Below are 21,895 nucleotides of genomic sequence, written 5' to 3' on the forward strand. Positions count from 1 at the left end.
ACATGTTATTTTAGAATCTCAATACTTAATATGCAAGTTTCAAAAGCTATTAGAAATCCCTGGCTGTTTAACGAAGGACTGTATTTGTTATTTGTGAATGTTGTTATTACAAACTCTGTTTCTAGTGAACATGGTTTTTTTTATATTTTAATTTAATCTAGTATTTTCCAAGTGTATGACCATGGCAATCATCTTTTGTTAATTTAGTTTTATTGTTTTAATTATAGTTTGCCCAGTATTAATTAAAAAAATCCTGTGTAAACATCATATATATTGACCTGATTTGATTGTGCTGTCTAGCAGAGAGCCACGGATGATTGCAGTAGCAGTCAGCCTGGTGTTCACAACTTGGTTCCCATCATAAACAACCAGTCTGAGTACATTCAGCACTTGGAGGCTGAGGTCAAGTTCTGCAAGGTCAGTCCTGTTAATTAATATGACATATTATCAATGATTTTGTCTTTTAATTAATTCAGTGAGTCTGATAATGAGGGTTTTCCGAGATAAAGCCAGTGTTATTCATCTGGTGATTTTTGTCATATTTTTAATTCTTTGTTTATTATTATTATTATTATTTTTGGTTTATTTCTTAAGGAGGAACTCCTGGAAATGAAGCAGAGAGTTAGAGTGGTGATCGTGGAGAATGAAAAACTACATGAGGAGCTGAAAGCAAAGACGATTGAAGACACACTTAAAGAATACACATTTGTTGACAGCACAGTATGTATCATAGAGGCTTTTAGTAATGAAATTGAAGATGTAAGACTATAATTGCATAGCTTATAAAAATGTATGAGATTAAAATCTGCAGTCGGTTTATACATACTATATGTACAGTGGTGTCAAAAAAAGTTTGCCCTCTTATTTATTTATTTTTTGCATGTTTTTTTATACTTTAATGTTTCGGATCATCAAAGAAATTTAAATATTAGTCAAAGATAACACAAGTAAACACACAATGCAGTTTTGAAATTAAGGTTTTTACTATTAATGAAAAATAAAATACCAAACTGCATAGCCTTGTGTGAAAAATTGTATGCCCCAGCATCTGGTTGCCCATTTCAGTTCACTGAACAGTGTAAAGATCTGTATCTCTATAAAGTGGGGTGGTGTTGAAGGGAGCATGCACAGCTGTTGTTTATATTGTTGTGAGTTGTTGATGGGAGAAATTAAGCTTTTCAAAGCTTAAAGTCAGTGCAAAACCATAGTGAATAAATAAAATGTTTAGTAATAAAAATATTATTATTAGTAGTATATTAAAATATTAAATATATAACTTTAGTAATATATTTGCATGTCAGACCAAAAAGTTATAAAAATGGTATTTTTGTGTGCTCTGTAAGTACAAACATGCCTCACATATTGAATTTGAATTAAAAAAAAATAATATATAATAATAAAGTTTGGACAACTTAAGATCTATTTCTAATCCCATGGTTTTTAATAGGTGAAAACAGAATATAACTTTTAGATTTATGAACTTTTAAAACGGTCTGTTTCTACTTTAAAATTGGCTTGCTACATTTGCCGATGTATCAGTTCAAAAGCATCTGTATCGATAAACTAGGAATCAGCAAATCACTGCTTTATTGATATTTTGAGCATCCATTTAACTACAAATTGGGCTAAACAGTTCCTTGATACTGAAAACATTAATATAATGACATGGCCAGCGTACTATCCTGAACCAAACCTGATTGAAAATCCTTGGTGACAAAGTTATGACCAAGAAACTTACTACATTAGGTGAAAGTGTGTGGAAGAGAACGATGAAGAGCTGACCTCAAGATCAAAGCAGAACAGTGTGAAGACTAGTGATTTTTTTGTGACTGCAGAGGAGTCAAAGTAAAGGCCTTAATTGTTATTAATATTTGACTTGTGTAACCTTTAGAAAATTTTGTTGAAATCTTTCTGTGGCCTGCAAATACCAATTTTCTCTAGTTTGGTTAACTGTGTTTTTCACAAAAGGGTTTCACCCACAGGTAGTATTAGAACTGAAATTCTAATTTTGGTCAATGAATGATGAAGATTTGATCTCCACTCTATATTTGTATTGAGTTTTTTAACATGCACAATTCTGTTGTAATGTCTCATATTTTTGATTTTATTAACTATGTGCTTTGTTATATATTTTCAGTTGAACATGGAACACACACAAGAAAACACTTTAAAGCAAAGACTTGGCTCTGTTAATCAAGCTGAGGACCACAAGTGGAAGAAAGAAATGGTATTTGTGATAAAACATTTGTGCAGCTGCAAATGTGCCTTGAATAAATCCATTCAGAATGCATTAAAGATCGCATTCTTTTTTCTTTTTGTCTCAGGAGCAACTGAAGTGTCTCTATCAAGCACAAACTGAGACTCTGGAGGCTCAAGTGGTCTCCCTGAAGTAAGTGCGCCTCAATGCCGAAACGTTTTCTCTCACCGAATCCAATCATAGTAAATACACTCTAACATCTGGGTAGTTGCTGATTGAATTACAAATTGTATTCATTTGCATTGCTGAAATGAACCAAAATGAGACATGAAATACAATTTTATCTTTTGTTCTTTTACATGCTTGTGGTGTAAGAAAATGATTTTAAATTCCTACCGCAGGAAACAACTGATTGCTGGAGTGTAGGCTAATGTGATTTATAGTACTTCTTTAGTATTTAACAACAATCAGCATCTGAAGTATTTGCACTGTGATGCTGTCCACCATTAGAATCAGGCATCATACTGTATATACATACAGAAACAGTCTTTTTTGCATGTGTCTGTGTAGGAAAGACCTGGCCAGCATTCAGAAAGAATATGAGGAAATTAAAGAACGACTTAGGCACAAAGAAGCGATGGCTGTGGCGGCGGGCACTGGTCAGCGTGTGGGTGGTCTGTGCCTGAAGTGTGCCCAGCATGAAGCGGTTCTAGCAGAGACTCACACCAATGTTCATGTGCAGAGCATTGAAAGACTCACTAAGTAAGTGTGTGTTTTCTTGCTCACTTGACGTATCTGACATGTGCTGCTGAGCTGCTAAAATTGTGTGTTGTTAAATATTTATAATATTTTTGAATTTGATCAAATATCCAGTTCTGTAAGTACAGTATAAATGTGAAATATTATTATAATTCCAAATGACAATAGCTGAAGCAGAGCTGAATTTTTAGCAGCCATAACTCCAGTCTTCAAAAATATTTTGATGAATAGGCAGAGATTGTAATTATATAAAAATGAAATATTTTGATGTTGTCTTTAATGTCAGTTTTGGTTGCTTTACTGCATTTATGCTAATTAAAGTACAATTATTTATAAAATTATTTATAATTTGCTACAAATATTGCAAAAATTCATTTTCTAAGTGCTATTTTTTGCTGATGTTTATAACCTGATATTTAGTGACATCAGCTGATAATGACAAATTACAATTTTGCTTTGAAATTATTGAACATTTATTCCAAAATTGACCAGTAAGTCAGTCCAATCAATAAATAAAACTCTTCTTCTCCATTAAAGCAAGCTGTTTTAGAGTATGTTTAGAGTCAAAAACAGAAAACACTATGAAGGAAATTCTTAACTGATTAATTATATTCTAAAGATTTCTTACAATTTGAGTGTTGTTATTTCTAATTGAAAGTTAAAATTGGCTTTACTCCATGTAAAACATGTCGTTTTTTTTGTCAGTCTTTAATGTTAGAATAAATCAGATCGTTGTGTTCAAATATTATTTCACAAAATGGAGGCAGTGCAGTAGTTCCAAGCAGCAGTTTTGTCATCACGTCACAAAGTTAAGGCTCTTTTTTTGGGGGGGCTCTGGAGCATGCTGCTGAAGAACACAATTTTATTATTTTTTACTGACTCAAAATCCTTGTCTACAAACATTAAATTCCTTTAAACTGGAGCATCTCGTTATATTGGCATTTTTATCAAAGTGATTGAACCACAGAGAAAATTTTATAATAGAGTTTTCTGCTGAATCCCAGGACATTTGGAAAGAACAAGCCGACACAGCTGCCATAACAGCCCTAACAGGAAAGATAAGGAGTGTAAAATCCCACCTTCAGATTTAAAGCCACTAATAAAAGGCTATATTTTTAACAAATGGCAAGCAGAGTGGGATTCGTGCTCAGAAATCGTTTAATCGTTTTAAAATCCAGCCAGAAATAGGAAGAAAATCCAACAATTTTTTTCAAAACTCAATACAAGAAGAGATTGTTTACATAAGATGTCGTAGTGGACACACGAGACTCACCCATGAACATTTACTCAAACGAGAAGAATCCACAAAATGTCGATATTAAACAAAACCAAACCGTTAAACATATAGTTGTGGAGTGCCCTATTTTAATGTTATCAGACAGCGATTTTTATCTGGAGAGACTGTAAATGAAATATTTTTAAATGTGAATGTTTCTAGAATTGTGCAATTTTTATCAAAAGTAAACCTTAACCTGTTTTAGTTTTTATCTTATTATTATTAAGTATTTTATCTTATATATTATTATGTATTTTATCTTATGTATTATTTTATTGATGTTGATGACTTTTTATTGTTATTTTTTATAATTCTAGAAAGTGATATTTATAAAATGTAAACTTGATCTGTTTTTTTTTGTTTTTGTTTTTTTTTTGCCATGACATAGCCAGAGAAGCTGATAAGGCAATAAACTCAAAAATCATCAATGTCACCTAATTTTACACAAGACATGTGCCACATGTAGGGCTGCATGATTAATCGGAAAAAGATTGTGATCTCGAATCAACCCTACACACAATCTTAATTTAGCTTTTCTACATTTCAGCCCAATTCAATTTTCAAGGTCAGAAGAGAAGCGTAAAGGTGGTCGCACAAGCCTTCACATTGTTTATATACGTTGCTTAGCAACATGGACACCTCCAAAATAGTGTTTAAAAGTGTCAAATACTGTAATTATAAGGTATAATTCACCCAAAATTGTCATTTCTGTCAACTTATATAGTCATATCATGTCTACTTTAGGCTGCATATGCTTTAAATAACAGGTAATAAAGTTTGTAAGTTGTTGCAAACTGACCTCAAATGACGGCAGCCATAAATTGAGCCACACTCTGTCTTGCAGTGAAAAGTAAACTAAAAGTGCGCACATCATTTAAATGATCAAATCACATTTTAGATTATGATTACGACAAGAATTTGATATGATTTTCTTTCATAGCAAACACAAAGTGTTGTGCATGAAAATAATGTTTGCTGGTCAGTGTAACATACTTTATACCTGACTCACTTAAAACAGTTGGGTTAATAATAACCCAACAGGTAACCCATAGATGTGGTCATTTTGACACCGACCTTCTGTTGGGTTATTTTTAACCCAATCCATTGGGTTGATAAGGTTAACCCAACAATTTGGGTTATAAAAATAACTAATTTGTTGGGTTATTTTGCCAAAAAGTGTCTTAACCACTATATAATAATAATAAATTCTTATTATTATAGTAGTAGTAGTAGTCATCTTTATATGTAAATACAAAATACACAGCTTTTAATACATTGGCAAAGCTTTATTTAAATCCCTGAATTCAGTGTCACTCCTTCCACAATAACAAACGCCTGAGAGCAATTTAGTTCATCCCCAAGCAGCAGGACAAGAGGGTTCTGTCTCTGTTGCTTCTCCTCCTCTAACTACTGAATGAAATACAAGTATACACCACATGAATTAAATGATGTCCAACATTTATGTCATAAATAATGCACCTAGAAGTCGCAAATCAACAAATTCTTGTTTTGCCTCCTGGTATGAGGGCTGAATCATCTTGCTGCACAATTCTGTATGGCAGTGAAGAAATGATTGCTGGCTGAGTTGTTAAAGCACAATCTCCAAAGAGGATCTCCAAGGCTTGTCTTTATATCAAACAGAAAAAAAACACAATAATTAAACTCACCAAATAGGCCCCTATATCAAAATGAAATGCTACAAATAGGGATTAAAACAGAGCTGTTATGCAGGATTCAAAAATTGTGACCCAACTGGTTGAGTTATTAAATAAATAACCCCAATAAAGGTTTAAAATAACCCTAACAATAGCACCAAATATTTTTAACTCAACCAGTGGTTAAAAATAAACCAACGTTTTTAGAGTGTATATAATGTTATAGGGAATCTGATAATGACCCAAATGTTTCATTTTACCAGTGAAAAATGGTCTAAAATGTGTGTCAAAGACAAATGACAAGCATATTCTCTCAACATAATTAATTCAACTTCAGAGTTATGAATAGTTGTATTCTGATATGCTCATCACTTTAGTGTGAATTAATGACCAGGACATATTTAAAGTCTGTTCAAGTCCGTCATTCCAAGGTCTATACAAAATTGAGCATTTTAACCAACAGTAGGCTACACAGGCCTAATATTATTATTGTTGTTTTACCAAATGTTTTGAGAAACAAACTGTAATAAAACGCCTACTCAAATTAACCTTTATTTTACATCTACAGTATCGTGAGAAAATCGTGATCTTGATTTGAAGCATTAAAAAACGTGATTCTCATTTAGCCCAGAATTGTGCAGCCCCTAGCTACTGTACATGCATTTTGTTTTTTTCGGTTCTCAACCTGCTTTGAACATTACACTTATATTATTCACTTTAATGGACCATACCATTATTGACCAGTACATTGGTCTGCATCTCTAATAAATTGTCAAAATATGTGTTTGTTTTCTGTCTAATCTTGTTTATAAGACGCATGCACATTAATGTACATTTAGATTTTCGAACTCGAGCTAAATAACTTCACATACAATGCATTGATGTTGCGAGTGCCTTGGGGCGATCATCTGGGTTAATTAACACCGGTAGCTTCCTTTGACCACTTGAATTGATCTCTGTGTTAATTCTGTCAATTATACATCCTTACAGCAAGGTTGAAAGGAGTCTTAACTGGTATGAAGCCAAACAGCTGCTGTCCTGATTATGTGTCAGATCAATGGCTTGCTTTGGGAAACCCGATGAGATGCTTGTGTTTGTGTGTTGGTTAGAGAGCGAGATGAGCTGATGACCGTTCTCTGCTCTCTGAGGGCCAGTCAGACTGAGGCCCAGCAGAGAGAATGGGCTGCCTATCAGCAGGTCAAAACAGGCGGTGGAGATGGCAGAAGAGGCCAACCTGGAGAAGACAAGAGTACGTGTGTTAACATATTTTGAATAGGCTTTTTACTGTTTTGCATGATCCTAAATGCATATGGTGGACTGTGTAGATATACTACATGTAGGGTTACTCATTGAAGCATCATGAAACCCATTACAGTAGTGTTTTTTCACACCTCCGGTTTGGAAAAAGTGAGCGTTTCCTGTTGTAATGAGGTGGGAGGGTAGAGTGTGGAAAGTGGGAAGGAATTGTGTAAAGACGGCTAATTTGCAAACACACACCCAGCAATGCAAACACACACACACACTCTCTCTCTGTTGCGATGGACAGAGATGCAGCAGAGTACAGCAGTTTTTTTCAGAATAAAGAGAATATTCTTATATTCGAATACTCAAATATTCTCTCACATTAAAGCATTTTGCATGATTTTATATAATAATGAATTCATTTTACTGTAAATTATACAATTGCTGTATGTCATATCAGTTAAAGAAAATGAATTTTGAAAATGTTTAAATATGTGCCTGCAATTCTGGAAGAGACAGACACACACACACGCACACACACACTATCTATCAGGGTTCCCACCGGTCATGGAAATTCTGGAATATCATGGAATTTTAATATCATGTCTTCCAGACTTTGGAAGTCAGAGAATTTATTATTATAATTAAAGTCATATAATATCAGGGACTTTGTTTGTCACTTTTAATTTTAGTTTTCCATTTATTAAAGTAACTTTTTTTAACATTTCACACATTTGTTTATGTTTGCCTTTTGTTTTTTCTGCACCATTTTTTTCTTTGCTACTTGTCAACTGGCTGTCACTTGTAGCTGACCTGTTAACTAAGGCAAAACATGCAAGGAAAAGGTTATTTTTCAAAGCTTTGACATCAAAAATAGGGCTGCACAATATATCATTTTAGCATGATATCGCAATATGCAAATCCGCAATAGTCACAACGCAGATTCTGCATTGTCAGTTCAGTTTAAGTTAGTTTTAGTTTATTCATCCATTAGGAAACTTGAGTGGGGATATAGTTGACCAGAACCACATTGTGAGGAAAATAGAGAAAATGTTTGTACATTTGTGTATAAGAAATTATAACATTTTAACAAAGATGTTTTATAGAATGAAGACTATGCAGTGTAATTTTTTACATTTAATTATTTAATTTCTGTACCTGAATATTTTTAGACTCGTTCCAGAAACTCATAAAACGCTATCTGTTTGAGTTATGCAGAGGATCTGTTTAAGAAATAATCCCAGTCAATATTAAATTATGATTCTTTCCAAATTTAGCTATTCAAATCATTGTGTGAAATGCTTTTCATAACGCAGTATATTGCAGAAAAACAAAAACATTGCAATGTCAGTTTTTTCCACTATCCTGCAGGCCTACTCAATGACTAGGTGTTAGACTGGGTGAAGCCATGGGCTGGTATAAGATTTTGACTGTATGATAACCTTGGATAAAAATTTCACTCTAAAATGTCTGCTCTAAAATATGTTCTTTTTAAATGTCTGGCTAAAAAACAAAAACTTTTACCCCTATATAACACAATATATTTCATTTTTACAATTATATTTACATTTTTTACAAACTTTTAAAATATTTTGGAGCAGTAAACATCTTAGGCTAAATTTAAACTAAACATGTTAGGCTAATAATTCAAATGAATCATTGACTTCTGCTGTCTTCATTACTTTCAAAGAACACAGATTTAAAATGGCATCTTTGCATATCTTTTCTGTTGGAGATATTGTTGTCTAAAAATCTTAAAAAAAAAAAAGTAAAGCAAAAATCTTAAACCGTTAGAACGGGATAGCAGAAAATTTTAAACCTTGACTTTTCCAAACCACGATATACCCTGAAAACGGCTATCATCCCATGCCTAACTGGGTGCTCTTGTTTTTTAATAAAAAAAAAAAACGATTGTATGTTATCCATTTTTTGCTCTCATAATGCCTATAAACATAGTGAGCTATTGCTAATGCTCAAACAATTACAATTTCATGCAAACCATAACATGCCATGGAAATTCTGCTTTTTTAGCCAGGTAAAAGTTAGGCAATTGAAGTGGGAACCCTAATATATACATATCTGATAACATCTCACAAATATATTTTAGGTCTGCATGTGACTTTAACTTGTGCTCTGTTGTTGTGCACCTGCAGGCGCTGGTGCAGTGTGAGCACTTTCACAGTGAGCTGACTAGACAGAGAGAGAGACTGGAGAGAGAGCTGGCATCTGAACAGGACAAAATCTCCCAGGCCAGGGAGGCAGCACGTTCAGAGAGCAAGAAAGAGAAGGAAGAGCTTGCACAAACTGTAAGTAATTTAAGATCTAATTAACGATACGTTATATTTTTATACATCATATGTGTACTGTTATGCTTTACATAACTGAAGTTTTTGACTGTATTTGTATAGAGGGATTGGGTGGTTGTACAAATTTGTTTTATGCTGCCCTCTAGTGTCAGCTTTATTATACTACATCTTCAATTTAGATCTTATTTAGCGTGGCTGCTTTACTCATTATTTAATTAAAGTCTGTTGTATTTTATTTAGGTTATGATAGGCACATCTGATTGCAGAGGTTATATTCAAAATCATTTTAAATGATGGAATATATATCAGGAATATATCAGGAATAGTTATGGTAAAAGCTTTTTGCAACATAACAAGTGCCTGTGAATACACAAATTATCTATAATTTTTCTCACCACATACTCGCATATCTTTCAGGTTTGTTTTAGTTTATTTATCCATAAGGAAAGTTAACCAGGAACCACATTGTGAGGTTTTACCTAAATAGAGTGAACGTTTGTTCATTTGTCATTCATTCATTTTCTTTTCGGCTGAGTCCCTTTATTAATCCAGGATTGCCACAGCGGAATAAACCGCCAACCTATCCAGCACATGTTTTACGCAGCAGATGCCCTTCCTGCTGCAAACCCATCTCTAGGAAACATCCATACACACTCACTCACACTCATACACTGCGGAAAATTTAGCCTTCTCAATTCACCTGTACCACATGTCTTTGGACTGTGGGGGAAACCGGAGCACCCGGAGGAAACCCACGTGAATGCAGGAAGAACCTCCACACAGAAACGCCAGCTGACCCAGTCGAGGCTCAAACCAGCGACCTTCTTGCTGTGAGGCGACAGCACTAGCTACTGCGCCACTGCGTTACCCGTTTGTTCAGTTGTGTATAAGAAATTATAACATTTTAACAGAGATATTTTAATATGGTTAGGCTTGTCCCAGAAAACTGTAAAACGCTGTCTAATTTTATGCAGATTATATGTCTTACGAAATCATTCCAGTCAATATAAAATTATGAATTCTTTCCAAATTGAGCTGTTCAAATCATTAATTAAAATGCTATTCATAACCCAATATATCACAGAAAACAAAACATCACTATGTCAGTTTTTTATTCCATTATCCTGCAGCCCTTCTTCAAAATGAAAACTTCAGTAACTGGGTGTTAGACTGGGTGATCTTGTTTCTTTAATAAAAAAATTATTCTAATTTCTCTTTACACTGATGATTTAAAATGTAACGTAATGTATCACTTTTAATCTCTATTAACAGTTTTACTTGAATGATTGTAAAGCAGTGGAATGCAATATTTGTTACCTGCTAAAAGGAAGAAATCAGTTTGAAATACTCACCCAGTTTTCTAGCTAATTAATATTTAAACACATCTGGAAATAATCTAACTTTCATGATTATTCTTGATGAAAGTCATTTGTTAAATCTTTTACAGTTTTAAAATTCACAAAAAAAGTAGATAAAAGCTATGTGTGTAAAGCAGTTAAAAACAGGAAAGACTTTTTTATTATTTGTGTTACTTCAGGTATCGTGGGGATTAAGATGCAGAGAACCATGCTTTTGTTTTTCATTCTTCTGTTTGTATTTGCTCATTATACTAATAATAATGATAGTAATCCAATGTGTATCCAAAGTGACTATCAAATGAGGAATAAAGCAAGCCAGTTTTCCTAATTTCATAATTGAATCATTTATTACAAGGATGCCCAAAACCTTTTGTATGAAGGGCCAAAAACCAAATATCACTGATATCTGCGCGCCGAAGACAAATATATCAAATTATTTTACATTAAAGTTGACATGGGTATTTTTCTAATTTATTTCACAATATTTAAAAATAAATTGAAAACATTATTTTGAATCAAAATTTTATTCATTATTTTGAATCAAGGTTTAATTTCAGTTGGCTTTTTGTAGCTTAACAATACAACAAACAAATAAAAGATTACATTAAGTTTGAAATGACAATCTCTAAACCATCCCCATCATTCTCCCCCTCTTCTCAGATGGGATGGCTTGCCAAATAAAAGGTTACCATTGTCCAACTTTGGCCTGCGGGCTGTAGTTTAGGCATCTCTGATTTATTACATTACAAAGTATATTAAGTAATGAAAATCTGAATGAAACTAGATTTTAAAAAGTCTTGATAATGTTTTGTGCCTTTTTCTTTAATGACTGCAGATCTCAAGTCCAGAAATATTAAACCTGAAAATATTCAATATGCCATATTTAACATTATTAATTCTTTGCACATTTCAATGTTCACATTTTTTTTCTTAATCCATTGATATAATATAATATATAATATAATATAATATAATATAATATAATATAATATAATATAATATAATATAATATAATATAATATAATATAATATAATATAATATAATATAATGTTGTTTCTCATTTTCAGGTGAGCAGTCTGTCTCAGAGAGTGGCTGAATTGCAGGGTCTGCTGGATAGAGGAGAAAGAGATCGAAACTCGCTTAACAGTCAGCTGGAAGAAGCTTATAGGAAGCTCACCGCACAAGAAACAGACAGCAGCAAGGTAAAGCCCACTGTAAAACACTCAAGTCAAGTCAAAGACCTTTGAAATTTGACTCTTTCTTAATGCTTTTGTACTTTGCACAATAAAATGAAGCGATGTTGAAGTGTAGATGAATTTGAAATGTTTTAGTGTTGATAGTGCCATGTGTTGTGTTAAAGTGCCAATTTGTAAATTTTGCATTTTTTTTTAACCATTCAAGAAGAAACATTGCAAATATTTTAAAAGAGAATTGGCAAACATAACAGAAATGTTTAAAAGTGCAAAAACAAAAGTATGTGAAAATTTCCATAATGCTGTCTGTTGCATAATGCAATATGCAACTGTTATCAAGCCAATTAAAGTGTTCACAATTTTCAAAAACACAATTGCTTGATTTAACTGACTTTTTGTAGCTTTTTATTTGCTTTAAAGCCCTAAATAATATAATATAATATAATATAATATAATATAATATAATATAATATAATATAATATAATATAATATAATATAATATAATATAATATAATATAATATAATATAATATGAGCATTGACAGCATCATTTTATCCTGTCTTCACTGAAATTACATTTACGGTTCCTTGTCCTATTTTTAATGATTAAGACATTTACAAATAACTGATTCATTTCAAATAACCACGATCAAACAATCAATAATTGTAACTGATCTACTGATGCATCATTGATAAAAAGACTTAGGCTTTTAAAGGGAATCTTTGGAATATCTTTGTGTTAAATAGAAAACTAATGTTGAAGTAGAGGGCGACAGATTTTTAAACGGTTTTAGTGGATCCATTCCTGTAAGTTCAACATTTGATTAATTTAAATAGCATATCTTATCTACATCGCAGCCATAAATGATAGATTCAGTCATTTTTGTGTGGAAAATGTGCCACTAGATGGCAGTAGAACTATATTATTAGCTAATCTGGTGGATTTAATGCAGTAACTGCGCTAGTAGAAGTTTTCAGAGCTGATAAAAAGATGCAGAAAAGATGTCCTCAATGAATCAGAGTAGATTATTTGAATTAACAATTTTCTCCTAAACAGCAGACAGGAGTATTGAAAGTTACCCTGGACTTTGCTTTAAGTGGAGTGTGTGCTTGTGTCAGGTGTGTGCGGAGCTGCGCTTTCTGTTGAGTCAGGCCCAGCTGAAGAAAGACGAGGCAGAGAGAGACGTGAGGGACATCAGCTCCAAACTGGGCCGCCAACTAGAACTGGCAGAGCAGGTATGTGCTTATTTGTTTAAAAAAAGCAGTTTTTATTTTAGCAATGCACAATGTTAAGTGTGTTCATTTTTAATTTATTTTAAATTTCATGTATAAAAAATATAGTTAAAAAGATATAGATTTGAATGCAAAAGTGAGCAATTGTTTTGTCTTTTTCTATCCTCTCATGGGGTTCAGGAAGTACAGAAGTTGGGTGTGGAGCTGAGCGGTTACCGGCAGCGTTTGGAGGAGGCCCAGAGGGCAGAGGGCCGAGCCCGGGCGGAGGCAGCAGGCCTGGCTGAGGGGCTAAGCCGCGCCCAGCGCCAACTGCACCTCACCAGGTAACCCCCTTAATCCTATTACATGCCACAACACTGCGCCCGTCCACTGGCCACGATACAGTGCCAGCTGAGCGGCAGGAGGGCACCCGCACTTTATTAAATCGCCACTAGCCACCGGCTGCCACCGCCACAGTCCACCACGCACCAGGAATACAGGGCCGGAGAGACGGGCACATACTCTCTCGCTCTCTCTCAATAACATCATTTAGTTTAGCTGGGAATAAAGTTGGATTCATTTTTTTCTCCCCTAAGAACTTTATTTTTATTCTGACTCGTGCTGTTTGTGGAAATCAGTATGGAGGGAATCGTGCATATGCGGCGTCTCATACATTTATACATTTCCCACATATGTGCCCATTTCACTCGTATTCGAATCCATGATAATGAGCTGGCATTAAACACAAATATAAATATATTTTGGTCGTCAAATTAAATTCACACCAGTTAATTAAATCTAAAGCAGACCTTGTAGATGGAGCTGTCACCTTTTTTTTATTCGAAGGATATTACGGCAAAGATGTTGTCTTATGAATCAACAGTGCCTTTTGTGTTGAATATTTGTCTTACAGTATGTAAAACCCTAGAAAGAAAAGAAAATATCTAGAAAGAAGTGGAGGATGAGTAAATGATGACAGAATTTTCATTTTTGGGTGAACCATCTATTTAAACTTTGCTTTAAAATTTGATTTGCTTCATGCAAAAATCTCCTCAAACAGTGATGAAAATCAGAGCAGAATAGGCTATAAACAGCGAATAAGCAGTGTTTTTCAGTAACATTTGTCCAACTAATCCCAGCTTATTAGAAAGCAAATAGATTATAGCTCTAGATTAGGAAGAATAGATCAGATTTAACACCTCCCACCCTTATTATTATATACGAGAGAGAAAGTTTTTGGCTCAGTAAAGCACTTCGGTTGCTGGTGAGTGCAATTTAGCAGTTTATTACTATAAATTAGAGCTACTGCCAGCTAGCCACAAAGGAACATTATGCTTCATGAATCATAGTTTTTTTTATTATCCTATATAGTGGGCCTAAAAAGCATTTAGCTTTTTTTTAAAGATATAGTTCTGCTGAAAATGAAAATTAGCTGTTAATTTATTCACTTTCAGGTCACCGTGATGGTACTGCATGTAAATTTTTAGATTTTTTCCTGTTGAAATTGTAGCTGAAACTGTGGATTAGCTTAAAAAGTTATCAGCTGCTGACACTTTGAGATTCAAAACACATATAGGGAAACTGTATGTGCTCGTATCCAAGCGTAAATTATTAGGTGACAGAAAGCTTATTAGTTTAATATTTTTGTAGATGATGTTCAGTTCTATGTACACACCAAGTGTTTTGCTACGTAATACCAGTGGATATCAATGACACATTTAGATTATAATTTTGTTTAGCCTGCATAGGCTTTTTTTTGTTCTCAAGCCATTGAATCACCTAGTAGTTTCACAGTTTAAACTAAATAGAAAAAAATGGTAGAAAATGTTATCCATCCATAAAAAGGATTTTTATTGTATATTGTTTATATGGGATATTACATGCATTTTAAAGTTCAGTTCTATTCACAGACCAATTTTTTATTGCTTCATAATACCATTACCTCTTAATGAAACATTAGGTCTTAATTTTGTTTTGCCTGTATACTTATATATATATATATATATATATATATATATATATATATATATATATATATATATATATATATATATATATATATATATAAAATTTATTTATTTATTTTTTTTAACAATTATTATTGTTCTACATAAAGCGAGTGACCAAATGAACAACTTTTGGTGAACTATTTGTTTAAGACTTAAAAATGTGTTCATGTCAATTAAACCCAAATCTTTGGTCAATAAGATATACAGTGCAAATATACAACGATTCATATGTGTCCTTACAGAGGCAAATACTTTTAAATACTTTTAAACTGCGTATGAAAAATTCTAAAATGTTTTGTTGGCCTTTTTTTCCCCAAAACAGAACAAAAACACTTTCACACGCCAACATATACACAAAAAGACATACATATAAGTTTGGTCACCAGGTACAAACTTAATTACATTCATAAGTATTTATATTTGACCAGATCCTGTCATACAAAGTTCTGTTAAGGGTTACATATCAACCTCAGTAGGATTTCAGATACATGTTAATAAAAACAACACAATTCAATTAAAACATTCAATTACTTCTCTCCACCTTCCCTACTATGAAGAAATTTTGTAGATTTGTTGTCTTAAGGAAAGTGTCAGTATTTCCATATCATACACCTCCTTTACAACATCATGCAATTTACTTACAGATGGAGTTACTTGGCTTTTTAAATGTTTTAAGTGTGACTTGGATGTCTAAATACTTTGTGGGGCCACCGCATCAATCATTCAATCATTTTAAGTTGTCATCTACTCCTTTGAAACCACATTAAATTTCTTAAATTTCATAACTCACAGGAACAATTCCTTTAATTTTAAGGACATTTGTCTCATGCCACTATGCACTGAGCCTTAGTTATTCCATTTTCATTTAGCTTTTCTCTCTGATGATTGTATTTTGACATGATGTGCAGTAATTGACATCTGCCTGTCAGATAGTCTCTGCCATGTACTGTTGTTCTTCAGGTCTTGTGATAGATATTGCTTTGGTGCTCTCAGATTGGAATTAAAGCTAGTTGTCAGAAAAATTATGCTGAAAATAAATGCACTTAGTATAACCATGCATTATATCCAGAGACTGTATGCTACTCATCTGATAAGTAGCTAACTGGTCCACAGAAATATGTTGCCATTTTTTTTTCAAAGAAACAATAGATGACTCTTTCTATGAAGCCTGTATTTCTAATACATTAAAATGTACTCTTAATCTAACGCATAATGTCTTATAAACAACATTATATTCCGTCATGAATCTCATGAATAATCATAACAGCGGTAATAATGCCAAGTATCCATTGGCAACCATTTAGTAGTAATACATTTTGAATAGCATCTTACAAACACTCGGACTAATGTGTAAATATCTTTATTGTAAAAATGCTCAATGTGTGTTTGAGAAGCTGAAAATATTAAGTCCATAATTCTGTCTCCAGCGCTAAAGTGAATCTAGAGAAGCCAAGCATGCATGTAGTATCATCAAATAAATAAACAAGCTATTTGTAAGTTGCCAGGGTATCAATGAGCTGCAACAAGAAAATATTTCTGTATTTGATTTTCTTCTATATTTGGGGTGTGAGTGTTTACAGTTTATTGTAAATGTATGATACATTAAACCTATAGAAATCAATGGGATCCAAGCTACTGTGTCTCAGATTCCCAGAATGCACTGCGTTGTGATGACATGTTCTCATTTTTATACTGAATATAATTTTATCCATAAGGGATTATACATGCGTTATAATGCATCAAAAATACTCCCACAAAGCATAAACATACAAGCTTCAAAGAAAGTGTTACCAAATAATTTCATTCATTCATCCAAACTTTATTACAGGCTCAACAAAAAACATATATAATCCATAACATCTAGCACAGACAATAACAATTTACATAAAATACAATAATACCAATGTTTCCACAGCTCTGATTCATAGTGTGTAGTACTAATCAGTATATGTGATAAACCCAGAATAATCTAGTTGTTGAAAGCAAAAATCCAGCAGATACATTTATACACCAGACTTCATAACAGTGCTTTAAAAGTGATCATGCTTGCATTCACAAACATTTTGCACGCACTATGCCGTCTAGGTGTCTTTAGTAGATATCTCAAGGCATCATTATAGGCAATTTGGAGCTTCTGTGCTCTATAGTTAAGGTCTAACTGGTCTAAGTGAGTAGTGTAAAATGTTGTACTGTATGATTTAACCTGATATCTTTACCTCATCGATACAAAAGGTAAACTTAAAAGTATTAAAAGTGTGTTTGCCTGTATATACGGCTTTGCCTTGTAATGTCATCATTGTTGGTCGTGTGCTTAGTGATAAAATGTCTGAAATACTTTACTTTCACACACACAGTAAGACTCCTATTAGTTAGCCTAAAACCTCAATATTGTGTACTTTTCTCCTCTTTGGTTCTGCAAATCATAACCATGCTCTTAGTAGAATTCAATAAAATATCATGTTCAAGTCCATACTCAGAATTCTTTGGCTAGTTGCATTAAAAGGGATAGTTCACCCAACCATCATTGACTCACCCTTCATTTATGCAAAGCATGTTTGAGTTTCTTTCTTCTGTTTTTTTTTTTTTTTTTTTTTGCTAGAAGTCGATGGGTGCAGCAACATGAATTCAAAGTGAGAGTAAAAACTTTTTATTTATCGAAGAAAGCTTGTACTGTATATAGTTTCCACAAAACTGTTTTCAGCATTGGTAATTATACGAAATTATTCTTGAGCATCAAATTAGAATATTAGAATGATTTAATGAATCAAGACTTGAGTAATGCTGCTTAAAATATAGCTTAAGAATATAAGCATTTTATAAGCATTCAAACAGAAAACATAATTTAGTAGTATTTTAAAAATAATAGCCCAAACTTTGAACGACAGTGTATATTATAACATTATTGACCTAAACTCACAATGCTGACAACATATACAGTGAAAGTGAAAGTTGTGACAAATATGGCCAAATATGGTGACCCATACTCAGATTTTGTGCTCTGTATTTTACCCATCCCCAGTGCACAGAGACAGCAGTGAACACACACACAGTGAACACACACCTGGAGCAGTGGGCAGCCATTGCTGCAGCTCCAGAGAAGCATGTAGGGGATCGGCGCCTTACTCAAGGAACTCACCTCAGCCGTGGTATTGAGGGTGTCGAGAGTGCTGTTTTTTTTTTACTCCAAACACCTACAATCCTGGTACTCACAAGTCCAACTCTCTAACCATTATGCCATGGCTGCCCTTTAAATTAGACTATTATTCCAAATGCATTAATATATAGATAAAGCAAAACAGAGCCACTTGGAACATGGCATGTACGTGCCCTTAGTTGTGAATTAGGGCTGCATGCTAATGGAAAAATCTGACATTGCTATTATTTAATTTTTCCACCAGATGAACACCTGTATTTGGGAAAAAAGTCATCATTTTATATACAGTTGAAGTCAGAATTTTTAAACCCCCTGAATTATTAGCCCCCCTGTTAATTCCCCTCCCACTCAGCCCCTAATTTCTGTTTAACCGAAAGAAGATTTCTTCAACACATTTTTAAACATAATAGTTTTAATAACTCATTTCTAATAACTGATTTATTTTATCATTACCATGATGACAGTAAATAATATTTTACTAGATATTTTTCAAGACACTTCTATACTGCTTAAAGTGACATTTAAAGGCTTAACTAGGTTAACTGGCAGGTTAGGGTAATTAGGCAAGTTATTCTATAAAGATGGTTTGTTCTGTAAAAAAATTAAAAACTGCTTTTATTCTAGACGAAATAAAACAAATAAGACTTTGTCCAGAAGAAAGACTATTATCAGACATACTGTGAAAATTCCTTGGTCTGTTAAAATTAATTTGGGAAATATTTAAAAAAGAAAAACAAAATTTAAAGGGGGCTAATAATTAAGATTTCTACTGTATGAATTGGGGTTTTGTAAATCATGCATAAAAATAATGAACAAATTACAAGAGCAAACAAATTACAACAGAAAAATGAAAGTGAAATAAACAGTGCTTTGTTTTTGAGTCGAACAGTATTAAGGTAAAGAAATTTAGTCATTAAATGTAAATTAGCAATGCATAGTCTTTATTGTGTAAATAATTCAGTAACATTAGTCTTTTATATTTATTAAAATTACAAATGTTTTAATTCATTGTGCCTGAATGTTTAAAATCTCTTGAAATGCTCACAGTTGCAGACCTTAAAGTCACATGCAGATGATAAACTGTCACTAAAGTATGGTTAGTATGGCAGTGACTCTACAAATCCTATGTATTCTAAACTGTGAAGCTGATCAACTATAATCCCACCTCAACAGTGCAGATCCTGCGTTGTGAATATTGCATGTTGTGATATTGAACTGGAATATTGTGCAGCCCTTAGAAATGATTGCCTGCTTAGTCTTGATGACATTTCGCTGACCACCAAATGATGGCCCACAATGAAGCCATCCATTTCCACGTCTCTGTGGATGTGTCCTACCCCAGCAGTAAGCGTAGGCAGTGCTGAAGCCTCAGTGGGTTTGAAAGGCACCAGGGTCTCCGTTCCTCTGGAGGAAGTGGAGATTTTACAGCATCTGCCACTGAGCTGCACAGCTGCAGAGGAGGGACAGCATCTGTTCGCAAGGGAATTCAGTACTTAAGTATTAAGACTCGGTCATGTATTGTTTATAAATTACCATAAAGACGCATGCTGTTCCAGAAATATTAGCGAATAATTTGACTCATTTGTTTACATTTGGAAAAGTACCACTGTGCATGAAAACGATCCAGATGGTTTTTGTGGAGTATAGATTATTTGCAACAGCAGGTCTAGACAAACTTTTTTTGATGGTAATTTGGAGGAGAAGAATGCAGTCTCGTGTTGTTAGTTTAGTAAACTCTTTAATGTGCCTTTACTGTTGTATATACATTGCATTTGTGTGCTGTATGCCATCATGTCATTGTGCAAAATTTGTGCCTGGAACTATTTGTCAGTATCTGTAATACTATCTATTAGTCATGCTCTGATCGATCAGCCTGTATCGGCCGATAATCACATTTCATGACTCGATTAGTATTCTTCAATCTGGCCGATCTCATGAACCAATCGCAAGTGTTTGTTTGAGTTTACACACAGAGTAAGTCGCACGTGCTCATCAGCAACACGTAAAGAGATAAATTATTTGTAAGGGCATGAGTCAATTCAATCCGTTTATTTATATAGCACTTTTTACAACGTAAATTGTGTCAAAGCAGCTTAAGATCATTCTAGTAAAGTCCAGATTTCAGAGTTGAAGTTCAGTTTAGTTCAGTTCAGTGTGGTTTAAATTTCACTGCTGAAAGTTCAAACACAGAAGAGCAAATCCACCGAAGCGCAGCTCCACAAGTCCTGATTTGAGCAAGCCAGTGGCGATGGGGGAAAAAAAACTTCACCAATAGACGAAGTGATGGGAAAAGAAAAACCCTGAGAGAAACCAAGCTCTGTTGGGAACGACCATTATTCTTCTAGCCAAACTTTCTGTGTGGAGCTGCAGTCTAGGCACCGGAGAAGCTGGATGTCCATCGTGGAAAAGCTACAGGTGTGAGTAGGGCACCGGCAGGAGGTCAGGCTGGCCCACAGGATCAATGCGGGGATTAGTTTGTACCGTGGTCATTCAGCAATCAGTCTCATGCACTCCATTCCTCCATGACCACCACAGCATCAGCTTGGGATACAGCCTGGTCCAGGATTATGGATACCTTGGGATCATCTCTTCACATGTCTTGGATCGCATCAATGGCGCTGTATAGTCTCTAGGGGCATCGGGATGAGTATCCCCAGGTGGAAATTGGGAATAGAGTAAAATAATTAGCGTACCTGCTGTTCATAGTGTATATAAATGAGATGCAAAAGTGTAGTGTTATAAATGAAAATAGCATAATATAAACAAACAGAAACAAACAGGTAAAGCATATGAGAGTTTCTAACACAATGTCTGGTGTATTACAGAGAAGTGTGCCCTACAGGTGATTCTCAAGCCAGCTCTGCATGGAGCAAACTCATGCAACATACTGTTACGTGATGCGTTGTGTATGCTTTGCTAAAAAGATAGGTCTTTAATCTAGTTTTGAACTGGGAGAGTGTGTCTGAGCCTCGGACATTATTAGGAAGGCTATTCCAGAGTTTAGGAGCCATATGAGAAGTCTCAACCTCCTTTACTTGATTTTGCTATTCTAGGTACTACCAGAAGCCCTGAGTTTTGAGATCTTAAATAGCGAGTTGGATTGTAGTTCAGAAGGTTGGTTAGATAAACAGGAGCTAGATTATTTAAAGCTTTATAGGTAAGAAGCAAAATTTTATAATCAATATGGAACTTAACAGGCAGCCAGTGTAAGGAGGATAAAAATGGGGTGATATGATCATATTTTCTAGACCTGATAAGAACTCTGGCAGCTGCATGCTCAAGAGACAGAACGTTTTAAGGTGGATTTATTTGTATAAATGTATTAAGGGTTTGTTCATCCTTAGTATGAAAGACAAATAGTAGCAAATAGGGATGTATTTTATGATTAAAAAAATGGAAATTGCGAATCTACGCAACGAATTTCCAAACACACGCTACCTTGTCAGCAAAAATGACATCACTCGAGCATGTGCACTGACGACTAGTGAGCATGAGCGATCTCTGTGCGCCCAACACAGCAGCTGTCTGGAGCC

At 34.0% G+C, this 21,895-nt stretch overlaps 1 protein-coding gene across 1 annotated transcript in view; it reads left to right on the plus strand.

The window, feature by feature from the left end:
- Positions 1–333: 333 nt before the first annotated feature.
- LOC130239944 (serologically defined colon cancer antigen 8 homolog) overlaps positions 334–21,895 on the plus strand; it is a 130,114-nt gene continuing 108,552 nt past the window's right edge. The window contains 11 exon segments of the mRNA XM_056471329.1: positions 334–417; positions 595–720; positions 2,138–2,227; positions 2,325–2,389; positions 2,768–2,959; positions 6,997–7,087; positions 7,089–7,136; positions 9,283–9,435; positions 11,862–11,996; positions 13,107–13,223; positions 13,401–13,543. Coding sequence (XP_056327304.1) covers positions 610–720; positions 2,138–2,227; positions 2,325–2,389; positions 2,768–2,959; positions 6,997–7,087; positions 7,089–7,136; positions 9,283–9,435; positions 11,862–11,996; positions 13,107–13,223; positions 13,401–13,543 — 1,145 coding nt within the window. The 5' untranslated portion in view covers positions 334–417; positions 595–609.

This window comes from Danio aesculapii, chromosome 13, assembly GCF_903798145.1.
Source record: "Danio aesculapii chromosome 13, fDanAes4.1, whole genome shotgun sequence".
Classification (NCBI taxonomy): Eukaryota; Metazoa; Chordata; class Actinopteri; order Cypriniformes; family Danionidae; genus Danio; species Danio aesculapii.